The sequence below is a fragment of the Acanthaster planci genome, linkage group LG09 (genome assembly GCF_054643075.1).
Source record: "Acanthaster planci isolate LZ-2023a linkage group LG09, COTS_SCS, whole genome shotgun sequence".
NCBI lineage: Eukaryota > Metazoa > Echinodermata > Asteroidea > Valvatida > Acanthasteridae > Acanthaster > Acanthaster planci.
The window spans coordinates 5,274,646-5,289,512 of record NC_141785.1 but is presented as its reverse complement, the minus strand read 5'-3'; the positions used below and the strand labels follow the sequence as shown (position 1 = coordinate 5,289,512).

At 40.7% G+C, this 14,867-nt stretch overlaps 2 protein-coding genes across 2 annotated transcripts in view; one reads left to right on the top strand and one right to left on the bottom strand.

Moving 5' to 3' along the window:
• Window positions 1-1,010: 1,010 nt before the first annotated feature.
• The window catches only part of LOC110976901 (uncharacterized), an 18,885-nt gene continuing 5,028 nt past the window's right edge, over window positions 1,011-14,867 (top strand). Inside the window, exons 1-10 of the mRNA XM_022230602.2 lie at window positions 1,011-1,652; window positions 2,267-2,495; window positions 3,278-3,463; window positions 4,335-4,419; window positions 4,573-4,714; window positions 5,083-5,202; window positions 5,968-6,016; window positions 6,249-6,363; window positions 7,686-7,754; window positions 14,504-14,640. Coding sequence (XP_022086294.2) covers window positions 1,331-1,652; window positions 2,267-2,495; window positions 3,278-3,463; window positions 4,335-4,419; window positions 4,573-4,714; window positions 5,083-5,202; window positions 5,968-6,016; window positions 6,249-6,363; window positions 7,686-7,754; window positions 14,504-14,640 — 1,454 coding nt within the window. The 5' untranslated portion in view covers window positions 1,011-1,330. The remainder of the gene's footprint in view (window positions 1,653-2,266; window positions 2,496-3,277; window positions 3,464-4,334; window positions 4,420-4,572; window positions 4,715-5,082; window positions 5,203-5,967; window positions 6,017-6,248; window positions 6,364-7,685; window positions 7,755-14,503; window positions 14,641-14,867) is intronic.
• On the bottom strand, window positions 7,532-14,234 carry LOC110976902 (uncharacterized). The gene is made up of 2 exons (XM_022230604.2): window positions 13,983-14,234; window positions 7,532-13,696 (listed from the first exon to the last, which is right to left on the bottom strand). Exon 2 carries the CDS (start codon window positions 13,670-13,672, stop codon window positions 11,786-11,788), a length of 1,887 nt encoding a protein of 628 aa, XP_022086296.2. The 5' UTR covers window positions 13,673-13,696; window positions 13,983-14,234; the 3' UTR covers window positions 7,532-11,785.

The following is a 14,867-nucleotide window of genomic DNA, read 5'->3' as shown; positions in this document are numbered from 1 at the left end:
ATTCACAGAAATATACTTTGATCATCTGAGCTAATTACTATTTCACACTATGGATTCAAAGGATAACAATAACATTTCCAAACAAAATTGGTTGGAATCGATTTTCTTGGCTGAATTGCACACTCGACTCTTGGTCACCCTTTTAAGTGAAAAAAATTTGCCATCCTCATTTTGCTTTCCGCTGCCACTCATCAAGAGATCCGGCATTAACATATCATAACCAGTCAGAAATTATACAAGCAGAAAGGTGAGGAAAATACATACTATATAGGCACACCTGAAATAGGGAACAGGCTACATACTTGCATGTAAACAGCAAATCTTACGCCATCATCCAAAAGTACATGTTCCATGTTGAGCCATGAAATTTAAAGTAAATTATAAAACATGTCACCCGTCTGCCATGTACCAGCTGCAAATTCTTTACATGTAGGCTTATGTCACAATGAACATCTAACAACAGAAGCACGGGTGCAATGACACTCATTGTGTTACTTTTGTTAGTTGTGTGTACTCTGGACCTATGGAGAGCCCAGTACTTTTCCATGCGAAGAAATGCAAGGGAGTGCCCTTCCTTTTATAATGCGGAAAGGTAAGTAATTCAAATGCAGATAATCTCTACCAGGCAGGAGTCACTCCACCCTTATCTCAGGCTGCCACGGGCCAACCCTTCCAAAGCCTGGCGAGTCTGTGTGACATGGATTAACTCAAAGCCTGAACACTCACGAGGAAGAAAGACGCCGGCAAACAGTGAAAAAGGGTAACATCTGACTTTGCCAGACTAGCGAAATCCCTCCGCAGTTGAGAAAAATATCAGTCAGCAAATCGATTAAAGGAATTTTAAACAGGTGAAAATGACTTTTGTTACGATAGGTGAAGAGAAAACAGAGATGAAGAAACTTCAACAGCATGTAAGAAGTTCTTATCCCTCCACAATAAGGAGCACGTGATAGAGGAGCCACGAACCGGTTTCTTAGAGGACGCCCCCTATAGTCGAACTGGGAAAACGAAAACAAGTTTCGGTTTTGCCGGGATTCATGCCATCTGTTAATCCATGGTTCGTCACGAAAGGCGATCAAACTACATTTTTTCTACCTCAAGCTGTAGATCATTCCAAAGTAGTTGAAAACTATGACCATGAAACTGATGGGCTGAAATATTTTGCGACAAGATTGGATTCCGTGCCGTTTGTCTTTGCTAAAACAGTAACATTTGAATGCTTGAATAAATCGTAAAGTGGCTTTGAAAGTGTGTGGTCACATCAACGAACGTGCGGTGGTTGAACTGGACGTTAACTGACCTCATCACTGGTTAGTCACTGTTTCGACACATGAAGCGCAGACGATGGAGAAAATACTTAATTTCTGGATTGCTCATCATCCTTTTTCTATTCCTGTTGCAACTTTTCTTGGTGTTGTTTATCCCCAACGTGAGCGTGGCCAACTGGCATGATTGGGTATTCGTAGCGAGACTCCGGCACGGAGAGATTGAAGCGGAGCAAGCACGGCGTGTTCAGTGGGACGATGCACGGGGAAGAGACCACCGCAGGCCCGGCAGACGGCCGTTTCGAAGACCGATCAACAGAAAGCCCGGAGGAATCAGACAACAGCCAGTTAAAAATGCCACTGAAAGGATTGATCCTTCCATTCAAGGTTCCTTTATCTTGATTTCTTGGCTGTTATTATAGGCTGTGATTTTGCAAGTAGCAAAAACCTTGAATAAAGGTTTTAAAAAAATCTAATTTTTTTTAAAGTAAAATCTTCAATATTTTGCCGGATAAATTTGACTTTTTAGCTCAATTAAGCCACCCCACATGATCAACCTCATAGCCAGGTATAGGTCAAAGTGTCACACTTTTCTCAAGGGATTTCCACCTTGTACCCACATTATCAGTTATTCCAAGGGGTTGTTTTTTAGAGTGGCGGGGTATTCTAAAATTACTCCAACTTCAAAAGTTTTAGGGCATCGTTAGCATAGCACATCTTGATGTCTCATCAACCACTCTATGAGAAAGTTAGTGATGTTGTTATATGGAACTCTCATCTTTTATTATAATAATTCACCCTCCGACAATGTACATGTTAGGCCTGAAGTCAATATTTTTCTTATCTTCAGTTTGATATGATGAGATGAGGTGTTATGAAGTATTGTTTCTTTGAAGCCTTGAAGCTCCTTTAGAAAGTCATCCTATTAGTTCGGGAGGCACTGCACCTGTTACAGGAGCGTGTCACAACAAATGTAATTGTGGACTGTATCGGTTGTTCAGATGACCCGTCCATCCAAGCCAAGTTGTCACTACTTCAGCGACCGTGGAGCCCAGAATCACGAGCGGACTTGTTGGAGTTGTTAGAACCCAGTTTGTTCTCTGATCAGATAGATCCAGTCAGTGATAGCCTCTGCTATTTACCTCCCGTCAAACCGCCTGATATGTGTGGACATACCGAGTGGGAATGTAGTCTCCATCCAACATTTGTTCAGCATGACAGAGTTAACAGGTATCAGCACTAAACTAGACTGAGATTTCAAGGGGAAAATAAAATAACCCAACCCAGCCCTGCCCTGTCCAGCCCAGCCCCAACCCAACCCAACCAACCCATCCCAAACCCAACCCATCCCAAACCCAACCCAGCCCAACCCAACCTAGTCTGTCCACAGAATCCATTTAGCCTGCACATGATCCCCACAATTTGGTTGACCCCTTTGCTCAGGGACGTGGCTAGAATCTCTGTAAAAATTGAGATCCTCAGCCTGCTTTTCAGCTATTATTCTCGGCCCACGCTCAAGCGAGCATGGTGAAAGAAGGCAGACCCTGGCTCTTGTATATATATGGTAATTGGCCTTTGTGTGTAGCTCAAAAATGAAAAGACCTAATTTGCATCATAATCACCAGCTTCACAATAGTCCCCACTTTGAAAAGACGCAAAGGGAATGTGGAAGCGTGAGTAGAGCCGCATGCCACCGAACAATCAGCCTTTTCACCGTGTAATTCAAAGCGTGCAGAGCATGCAGGGCCACAAACTGAGAATTTGCGGTTTGGCAGGTGGCCTTCGTGGCCAAGCGAGGCTGGAATTCTTGGAGTCAGCTTTCGGAAAGAAATTCCCGCCGTCAAGGGGTAAAAGTGCCAATTTTGGGGTGGCTGCAGTTTTCACCCGCTTTGAGTTAAAATTCAGCCAGGCAATTTTTTCAATGTATGAAATTCCTAAAGAAATTGTCTGGTGTTAATTGCGTTGAAGTTGCACACTTTGTTTTATTTTGTTCATTGCACATTTTCATCCAGAACCCTACAGGTATCTTGCCCGGGAGAATTCCGCATTAACTTTGTCTCGAGAGAAGAGAGCGAGACCAGACTTCCAAACCATCAATTTATACCGGATCGAGTGTGGCACACCTACCAGGGACCCACAATAGTGCCTTTTCCATCACAGTATGCAGACGTTGTGTGTCCAAAAAGAGTTGGAGATGAGTAAGCACTTTCAGTTACAAATATTGTACCTGACTCCCATATGACTCACTGTTCTAAACTTTAGCCGTACCAGAATTATTTTTCTGTGGCTTGAAATTACACAGGTTTCTATGGCATGTGGCTATGACCACTACCAGAGAGGTCTGTGTAATGTTAAGCCACAGCCAAATGATTTGGACTTAGCCCACTAAGCCAAAAGAAAATATTGGTTAAGCCGCAATAGGTTACTACCCAAGATCTTAATGGGAGAGGGTTTATAATCACTGGTGGTTGAAGTGGGAGAGCCAGTAGCCCCCCCCCCACTTTTTGACTGAGGGACCTGTCCCCCTACTTTTTGCATGTCCTAAAATGAGGTGGGGCTCAATGGATCAACCTATTAATGGGTGATGGTAAAAAAACTGACCCCCCAACTTTAAAAACTGTTCTTGTGCCAGTGGTTCATATCGCTTGTGACTGGCACTCTGCTATTTTTTGTCCCTTGACGTTTACTGGTAAGCTGCTTTGCTCTGTAGTTTTGTGCACATTCCATCGAATGTTTTCAAGTGCACCTTCGGAGAAATTTTAGCATGCAGGTTATCACTCTCAATGCGGCCTTACTACATGTATGTCTGTGGTTTGTGTATTTGAGCCCTCACTTCAGTAAATTTGTCTTATGCTGAAATGCTTCAGGGTTGTGCACATTCCAATGAAAATCGGAAAATCTGATGCAGTATGCATTGTAAGCATGCAAATCTGTATTTGAGTCACATGCCTTGATTTGTCCCTCATACATGAATCACACCCTGGCCTCCACTGTTCCAATATCAGATCCTGTCGTGTCTGATTTCTCTGAAGAAAACTAAAGTGACTCAGTTTCATATTTCTTCTTCAGTGTCGTTGACCAGCATAACTACAGGACACAGTTCATCCCAAACGTCACCGCTAAGAGAGAGCAAATGAAAAAATTTGAAAAACTGGTAAGTACATGGCTTAGAGCCATTTTAATTGAAACAACCCTCTGAATGGAGTGTCACATGGAAATGTAATTGCATTTTTATCATTTTGGTTCTTTGTGGGTACGTATTTCACTCGTAATTTGTTAATTTTCCAATTTTTGCCTTCGCGTCCAGACTGCATCCTCCGCTGATTGGCAGCCTCTTTCCATACTGTCCATCAACCTAGACTCCATGTCAAGGCCACATTTCCATCGACCCTGTGGATTGCCCAAGACAGCTCAGCTTATTAGAGATCTGTATTACTCTCACATGCCAGGTAAATGAAAACAGCAACAAGTGGCAGCCTGCTTCCCATTAGGCTCCATCTCCAGACCACAATACTTTGGGAATTCTGAATGGATGACGAAATGAAGCTTATCTTGTTAAAAAGTGCTAGGCCACAATTGGGCTGTTTTCAGTGAACATGCACATACATAACATGACCCTGAGCAGAGGCTATTGCTGTCTAGTGCCAGTGCTTAGATGTGTTCCTCTCACCCAAAGCTGCATCAGCTTTTGTGCACATTCAGTTCAAAATTTGTCACACAACACCCTCTTCAACCAGTACACTGACCTACCGAGACCTATTCAAGGGTTTGGTTCACTAATGGCTGACTAACCTTTGTTTTCTCCTGTCGTACACAGATAAGGGTGTTAGAAATAACCGATCAACTCACCAAGTGTCTTCCCATCAGGCCTTTCTCTTCAATCGTCTCAACTCCGTGGGGGGTGTCACTGCCATGAACCTCACACCATTATATGCCGGTAAATCAATCAAAATGTGGCTTTAGGGAAAGAGCCTTCGTAAAAAGGGATTTTGGACTTAGATTTGACTTAAGGCTGAACCTTTTTAGTTGAAAATCTTTCCCCAACATTAAAAACCTCGAACTGTTCCTTTCTGCAGGGTAACCAGTTTACGACAATGGACATACATTTAGTGTGTCTAAGTTTTCAAGAGTTGATCCCGGGAGGGGGGCCAATGTGGACAATTGCCACCCCCCACCCACAAAAAATACCTCCCCAAATTTTTTGGTATACATAGAGAGAAAGGTGATTTTTTGGTTTTGTTCCCTTCGTAAAGGATGCATAGAGCCCCAAGCTATGGCCTCAACCCTCAGAGGCCAAAATGGTTACATTAAAAGCATTTCCACTTTTTTCATCTCCCCCTAAAGTTTTCCCCTCCCCCCGAAATTAGTTCTGGATCCGCCCTTGTTTGGTTGGTTTCAGTAGCTAGGGAGCTGTGGTGGCAATAGAAAGGCATAGGCCTTGCTGAGGCTGTGTCCGACTCACTTGGCTACGGCTGGAAATTACGCACGAGTCTATGGCAGTGGCCGCAGCCAGTTCTCATTAAGTCATGTGTAAATTCCGGCTATAGCCAAGTGATTCATCACCTTTGATCTGAGGCAGACTAAGGAATTGTACTCCAGCCAACGATTTGTGTCCAGATACTTAACATTCTAAATCAATTTCCTAATCATTCAACTCTGAAATTTAGCCTTTAACAGGGATTTCAAATTTTGTCTCTAACAGGCAAGTATTTACGGAGAAGTGACGAAGAAAGAAGGGTATTGCTACACAGGTAGGCAAGAGTGACAACGATGATTATGATAAATATGACGGTAACATTTGAAGTCATGACCTTTTAAGTTTAATAAGTTCACCAATGTGCGTGTTGTCAATAGACCCTTTTGCAGCTGGTACTCGGTAACGGTTCTTTTAACACAGCAAGGAACCATTGAAAAACATGAAGTGCAAACGCTCTATACCAATGTGTGAGTAACTTGATTTCCAGTGTACATTTTCTTTTCAAGATACCCTCTTAAAATCAAGGAATGGATTTGGGACTATGCTAATAGTCTTGGCTTCCTGACGAGTTACGGGGTGGACACGGGCAATGGATTGTTCGGTACACGGACTGTGTGCAAGGTTTGTATCGTAACGCAAACAAGAAATCCTTCTGAGCCGCCTGAGAGATGGCAACATCAGGCAAGCTTGAGCAACAACCAATTTGGCCACTTGGTTGAGTTTGCCTGGTACCCTGGATATGTTAAGTGCACACATATTACCAAGGAAGAAGGGAACTGGCAAAGCAATGGGTTTCCCCTGTAGAATAGTTTCACCTCTTTCAGTCCAGAATGTAAATGGGGGACTGGATACCAGTTTACTTTGTTCTCATTGCAGGTAAATATCTTGCTTCTCCAGGTCAAGGGCAGATTTGAGGGGTAAGGGTACAATGGGAACCTCCACCATTTTGGGGAGAAAATAAATGAGAGAAAGGCAAATCTCATCGGTCTATTTCTCTTTCGTTCCTTCAAGTGGAAAAAGCCCCTCAAATGTAAACGAGCCATAAAAGGTTACACAAAAAAGTTCCAAAATCTTTGGCTCCCCCAAAACAAGTTTGGACCTCCTCAACCCCCCCTTAAGTTTGGTTCTAGACCAGCCCTCACCCATGTATTGCCTTGACAGAACCCCCAAACACACGTCTTTTAGCAACTTTAGCAGCACAACTCTAGCCACAGCCTGCTGATACAGACATGGCTGCACCCTCCTTGCTAGACTGCTTATAGCGCCCTCTTTTGTTCAGGCACAAAGCCAATAGCAGGCACCCACTCTAACTTGTTCTGTGTACATGTCATGATTTCATCCTGTTTCATCGTATTCATGGTTGTCATTCATTTGTAATACTTTGTAGATTGTCAGCTTCATTTCATCCAACCATCATGTCATCACACATGAGGCAAGTCCATCAAGGTAAACACCTCGACATGACATTGGCCATCTTCACTGTAAAGAAAAAATCCTGTATTTCAACAATGTCTCACCTTGGCAGTACGATTTGACACACAAGGTTTTTGTATTTCAAGTGAATTTAAAAGCGGAGGGAATTTGTCAATTTGATGTCACAAAACATTTGCAGTGAAATTCATTACCTTCCGGGTTCCATGGTCCCATGTCTCTCTATTTGTAGTAGGCACAGTTTTAAGCGAAATCACACTTTACCAAACGGATAGAGTTTACTTTGGGTAGGGTATTGATCTTTGCTCTAGGCACTGTTAACATTGCGGTATTTCATAGTAAAAACTGAAAAGCAAAATTGCCAATTCCAATATTTATTTTTATCATTAACATATTACATGCATATCATTTAACAACTTTATACCATTACAATTTGTTTTCAGTAATGCTGTCCGTATAAGTATGACCGACATTGTACTTTATTTGTTGTTAACGTGTTGTGTTTTTAACAGACATGTACTAACAGACCAGGGTCATTGCCTCATTGGGAGGACGGATGGGTCAAGCAAGAAAACAAACAGGTACTGTTCTTAAGTCCCCACTTCCAATTTTTTTCACTTTTTTAAAGCAGGAGGAGTGGATTGTCTTTTTTCCAGTTTCTTATGAGGTCAGATTTCTTCAAGGACTAAATTTTCATTCAAATTCCTGAGCAAATGTTATGCTCCCTAGGGATTTTTTTAATTTCACATCCAGATTGGGCACTTGCTTTTCCCTAAAATATCCACCGTTGTCCTCACAAAGTATTGTTGAAATGGAATATGGAAGGTTACATTTTTTATGCAATTTATTGGCAGAAATTTAAAAGAGATAATCGAAGACAGGGGCCTCCATGTTTCTCCTGATTTGTTTGACAAAGAGCACCCACAAATAATTCAAGTGGACCACTCATTTGGTCCGTCATTTTGCACGTTCAAACAGATGCACTGTAGTTTCTTCAAAACACATCTTGTTCGCTTGTATTTATGGGTTAAAACGGTTTTCCCATTTAATCCAAAGTCAGATACAATGTATACATGTACAAGTTTATAACATCCATATGATTACATTGGCTGCATATTTTGATCAGAAAATACTCGTCAGTACATGGTTGAAACAATAAAAGAATACGAAAATGAAAAGTCACCTTTTTCAATCGTTCCAATGAACCAGTACAGTGTTTCAAAAAGCCAAGGTCTTTTGGGAACAAAACTGTACCCATAGGACAGGCTATCGTGCGTGTGTACCTGTTCCCAAATAGCCTTGCACTGGGCATGCGCTGTTGGAATACCGAACTGGCTTATTCTACACACATTCAGACCCACCCAATACTAGAGATTTCATAACAGAAATGCAGCAAAATGCTCTATTGCCATAGACATAAATGTTTACAAAATGTAAGCATAGTTCTACACTGTGGCTAAAATGCTTTTCATGTACAGCAAAGTTAAGCTATTAAGAAAGCCTTTTTTCTTTTCTACAAAGATACACTGATCTTAAATTCTGAAGTAACAAAAGCGGTTTGAATGAATTGAACCAGTTAAATCTTTGCGACCCAATAATTTCCATTATTTTAGGTTAAACCTGACTGTGGAGTTGGTGCAGTTCATATTAGAATGCCAAAAAAAAAAGCCATGACAAAAGACATTTTGTTAATTCCAGAATGTTCAACGACATATTGCTAATTTGGCCCTTGGTATTTTTGTCTTTGGGTTAAATTCAGTTGTTTCCATTTTATAGTAAACCAGAAGTTTTACATTTTCTGTGATGATAAACAGTGGACTTTATTTGTAACCCTTTATGCCGAGTCACTTCACTGAAAACTCTATTAAGCTTTTTTTTACTCCATCTGTAGAACATTTTCTGTTCAGTACAGTTTATTTTTTCTTTAATTTCCAAGTTCAAAGTTCTTTTTATAAATGACTTGAATTAAAAAGTTTGGCCTGATTTATTTTGCAAAATACAATGATTCATGTGTAATCTGTGTGATAAACATAAAAAACCCTTTACAGCCTCTGTACAATATTAACATCATCACATCCAAATGAAAACTTCTTTTTGTGAGTTGAACAGCTTAAAATGATGGTTGTTTTGGTACCTGGCCTGTTTTTTGATCGTCATCAGTGATTTATTTGCTACAGTTTGTTTAGTTAACATAACTCATTACGGCCACCAGGCATTATGTACAAACAGATTGGAGGGATATCGTGATTATATTCCATTATGATGGCTAAATTGGCCCGTTTTATGGAAAACATTACAGTTTTGGAGACTTTAAATTAATGCTCACTTATGACTATAAATGTTTAAGATACTCATTCCAGCTACCACCAGATCGCCTCTTGGTGTGACCGCCATGCTATCTACAGGCTGCTCACGTTGGTAAATGACTCTGCCAGTGTGGTTTCCATCCATACAAAAGACATAAATACATGTATCTCCTGAGTGCAAAGTTGCAACAAAGATTTTGCCTCGACAGTCACAGTATACACTCCGGGGAATGTTAGTCTCTGTGTTGAATACTGTTTTACCATTGTAATCTGTGGATACCAATGTCCCAGGCGATTCGTTGGTGTAGATGAATCAATGAAAGACGACCCATATGTTCCTCCACATGTCGGCCAGTTTACAGTTCAAACCCCAGCCCCAATGCGGGCGATGCCCTCCCCCTGAAACAGTCCTGTAAAAGGAAAGAAATACCCTGGCCACATGCACAGGAATGTATGAATCTACAGCAAAAAGGAATGGCTGGAATGGGGTGACCCAAGTCCAGCAGAACAAAAAGATGAAGGGGAACATCCCAGCCTCAAAATGTTCCCCAGATATAACATATAAAGTCCCAAGAATCTTGATTTAATAACGACGGACCATTGACGTTTTTGCTCTTCAGTCGTTAGGCTGCAGAGGGTGTAAGAGCAAGGATCATTTCAACAATGGTGGATTTACATGTAACATATTAAACAAGTACTTGATTCCACCACGCCCACTTGGACCGTTCCAGTTCTTGGAACTGAAGCAGCAATAGTACAGCCCAAAGTTAAAAACTTAGTCAAATGGTATGGAGTGCAATTTGTATCAATCTATGGTGCACAAAAACTCACAAAATTAAGCACAGTTAATTTTTGTTACGATATGTACAAGCAGATTGGAGACACATAATCATTTTTCCATTGGTCTCTTTGATGGACACAAATACATTTCTGTAGGCTGTCTGGAGTATATTGGCCAGTACAGTGTGGTCAATGTCTGGAATAACCTCAGACAGGGTAATTATGAAACTTCAGTCATCATAAAAATTTCTACTTACAAGCCAACCAGTGCAGTACAGGTAGAAGTTAAGTGACTCCTTAAATACCAAACAGTTTGGCTAAGCATATTTATAGTTTTTCTTTAATTCCATCAGAAGCATTCATTTTCCTATTTAGAACTTCCATGATTTTTCCATTGAGGAAATATTATACATCCTTTGTCCATATCTCAATTGACAAGTCATTCCAAGTGGCCAAGCCAGAGTTTGATATGGGTCCACCCTCCACTCACGCAGATCCATTCGACAATCAGTCTGCATTCTGCATCAAAGAATGCAATACAATTTGAACATTTGGTTGAAAATACACTGTATGCAAGAACAAAAATCCTCTAAAATCCACAAAAAATCTCTTCAAGTACAGCTACTTTATGGGTCAAGTAAACTGAAAGACACTGTCTCATTTGTAGAGTTGTCGCTCCCGTACAAAGTGTTAAGTATATTGAACAGTCCCTATCCTCGAAACCAAGTACATCTGTTTTGTTCTGCCATACATTTAAATCTCAAACACTAATTGTTCTAACACAACTACATGTTGGAGCATTCAAGTTCATACTGGAATGCCAAAGACTCAGGCCCCAGATAAATAACGCGTTGTTTTTTATCCCAAAATATTTAAAGACTTTTCATAATACAGTCTCTTTTGTTTCTGTGATATTATCACATCACTCATTCATCGGTTCAAGAGCTACACAAATGTGTAACAGTAACCATAATTTTTCCCTTTGGGAAATGACATACATGTTTTCTTTGTTAAGGGTTAAATTTTTAACTTACCTGGAAAAAGGGTACCAATTAGTAATTCAAATATAGAGCAAAAAGCCATTTCATTTTCTTTTATAAAGAAAGCTTCATCACAAATTTTGTAAGCTCATCAAATATTTCTATTCAGGAATGAAGTCCATGGAGCCCATTTCTTTTCTCTATGGTAAATTCACCAGTACAAGCTTGGTACCCTGGATTTAATCATGTTTTAAATATTTAATGTCAGGATAACTTCATACAGTGCAAATCTGAAAATATACTCATTGTAAAAAATTTCACTTGAAGGCAAACAAGTGCAGTACAGGTGGAAGCAAAACGACTCCTTAAATGTAAAACCATTTGGCAGTGCACATGTACAATTCTTTTTCCATAATTCCATTACAAACACTCATTCATTTTCATGTATTCTTCGTCATTAGGATCATAAAATTGTCATCTTATGGAAAAAGTATGTTGTTGAAGACTGTGACTGTGGACAATCACAAGATTGTTTCAATTTAATGCTCATGTGAGACTATGGATTTGCAAGAGTCCCCATCCACCTACCACCAGATCACCTCTTGGTGTAACTGCCATACTATCTGCATATTGCTTGCTTGCTTCAATGACATATCCAGTGTGGTAACCATTGCTACTAAAGACGTGAATATCTGCTGGTGATTTCGTAGAAACAAAGATGGTGCCTTGACTATCACAGCATACACTCACTGGCAAGTTAATGTCTATGTTGAATACTTTTTTACTGAGATAATCTGTACATATCAATTTCCCCTTCACTTGGTTTATGTAGATGAGCCTCTTGTTGCTCATGGCCAGTTGATCTTCAATCATTGGTGCTGGTAGTCTCCTGATGAGGGTTCCATCTGGGTTGTGGAGGCTGATCTCTCCCTTGGCCTTGTAGCCCACAGCTATCAGATTGTCCTCGTCCACTGCCAGGCAGGTTGGTTTGCGGCCTGAATCAGTTCCTGGCTGGAACTGATGGAGGAGTTGATATTCTCTGCTGAAGGTTTTGACTACACGACCATCTAGGACAATGAGGTGGTCTAGCCTGTTGACTGCAATGTGGCATAAATCTTGGATATGTGGAATTACTAGTTTGGTGGATAAAAAAGGGGGTTTCAGAGTTCTAGTGAGCGAATAAATTACCAACCATTTGGGAAAGTCAGATTTGCGTTCCATGTCCACTGATACTATTTCGTTATTCGAGAAAACTGCAACAGAAATAATTCTACGTTTTGTAGACCTAGACAGTACCATTTCTCTCTCCAGTCTCCATTCGTCTTCCAAAATTAGCCTTCCAAGTGTCTTCTCAGTCTCACCGTATGCTAGAAAGTCAATAAAGTGCAACTTCTCTGGCACTGTTTGTGGCTCTTGTTCTGTTAGTTCAGTGATGGAGTGCAGGAATTTCTGTTTCAGAAGTAAAATCTCCGTCTTGATTTCTTGAGCCAGAAGCTGGTTCACCTCATCCAGTGTCTTCTGTGCTACTTTCAGTTGTGCATTGTTGGCGTCTTCAGCAGTCTCCAATGTCTTGACTCTGTCTTGGTAGATCTCCTTGGCCTCTTGCTTCAGTTTCTGCTCCATCTCTCGGATCCTAGCAACCTCCTTGTCAGCCTTTTGGGAGATCTTCTTGTTGGTGGCTTCAAACATGGTGTCTAGTTTCTTGCGGGACTCGGCTGTGTCTTCCTTTGCTTTTTTCCGCTCTTTCTTCTTTTTTTCAGCCTTTGCCATCAGTCCTTCAATTTCTTGTTTGCATTTATCAAAAGCCTCAGTTATGTCAGCACAGGAATGCTTTTGATGTTTCAGAACGGAGCAAGTTGTGCATATCAACTGCTCACATGTGTTGCAATAAATGTTCAGATTCTGATCAGGATGTTTGTCACATTTTGGTTCTTCTCTTAGTTTGCTTTTGTAGGCAATCTCTCCTGATTGAAGCTGAGCCATTGTGTAGATTTTGTGAGATTTTGACCCTGGCAGGCGCTCATGTACTTTTTGGCAGTCTTTGCACAGAAAACAAGTACAGTCTGTGCAAAATAAAATTGCTTGATTTTTCTCCTCACAGCTTTGACAATTGATCTCTGACCCTTGACTTTTTAGAAGCTGTTCGTGTATTGCAAACTCCTCAACCAGGGCACTCAGTGTGATGTTAGTTGGAAGGTCGTCAACCTTATTTCTTTCCAGTTCAGTGTAACGTCTGCACAGAGGACATTTGATTTTCACTGTTCCCATAGGTTGGATTTCTCTAAGATTTTTCAGACACTTTAAGCAAAAACTGTGAATGCAGTTCAGTAGTTTTGGTTCATTGAATCGGTCGAAGCAGATGGAACATTTTAGATGACGCTCACCAATCTGCTCAAGAACCTCAGCTGTAGCACTAGTTGCCATGGTTTTCATTCACTTTGATAAAATTCCCAAGACCTGTGTGTCAGCCAAAATGAAATAAGAAAGTAATTTGTAGGTATTGCAGGAACATTTCTTTCATCTTGGAGAGTATATATACTTCGGCAGTCCTGTGCCATCTTAAGGGGAGAAGTTTTTGGTTAGGCAAATTAGGATTGAGTTGTGGGTGCACAATAAATCGGTCTGTTTTCTGATGTGAGACATGTGTAATCGGAAATAGAACTATTTTTTTTCACTTGAGTAGAACATTCTGATTTGCATACATGCACATGATGGAAGATTTGTTCTCTATCAAAAATTTTACCTTTTATGTAGTGAAATCAACCTCCAAACAAGTTGACTGCTTGTTGATCAATTTGGACAGATTGGCTGAGTGTTGAGCGCACTTCCTGACTTGGAACATTAAATTGGCTTGAAGTTTAGCAGTAGAGAGACATTAACAAAGATGGCGACTGATACATGTAGGTTATTTCCCAAACCGTCGAGTGGATCATATGATTTCATGATCACTATGTAGTATCAAAGTCAAATGAACTTTAGATGCAGTTGATAGAATGAGCACTGTTATGTGAAATTGGTTAACTTTGAACTTCCAGTTCCATCCAGGCATGCTGTCTGTGCTGTGTGATGTGATACATTGTCAATTATCAACTATGGTCAGGCCTGTGACCTTTCAGGTTCAGGCAGGGCTGTGTGATGGTGATTCAGTGTTTACACATGGTTTAAGCTCAATTTTAACCTCAGGTTTGTCGTGTTGTTCTCGCTGGGGTGTATATGCCGGGTGATAAATGTCACTGATCAATTATGGTTTGACCTCTGACCTAGATTCGTCCAGGTGTTCTGGCTGGGCTGTGTGATGGTGATACCTTCATTCATGAACACATCATGAACTACACACAGGATTTCTTGAATTCGGACTACTCTGCTAAATGGGCAGCCTTTGACGTCAATGCCAAACACAGGTAATGCTTTCATTTACAAGCAAACTAATTATTTCCTAACTCTAACTTTTTCTGTCGTGAAATGTTTTAGAAGTTTCTAATTGGCATTTCTGGTGTCAACTTCAGCCATTTCTGCTTTACTGACATCACGTCATGCCTGTGCTGTCTCACAGCAGGTGAAAAAGAACAACACGCAAAAGTTTGCCATAGTTGGACTTTGACCCGGAAACTTCAGTTGAGTTTTGACA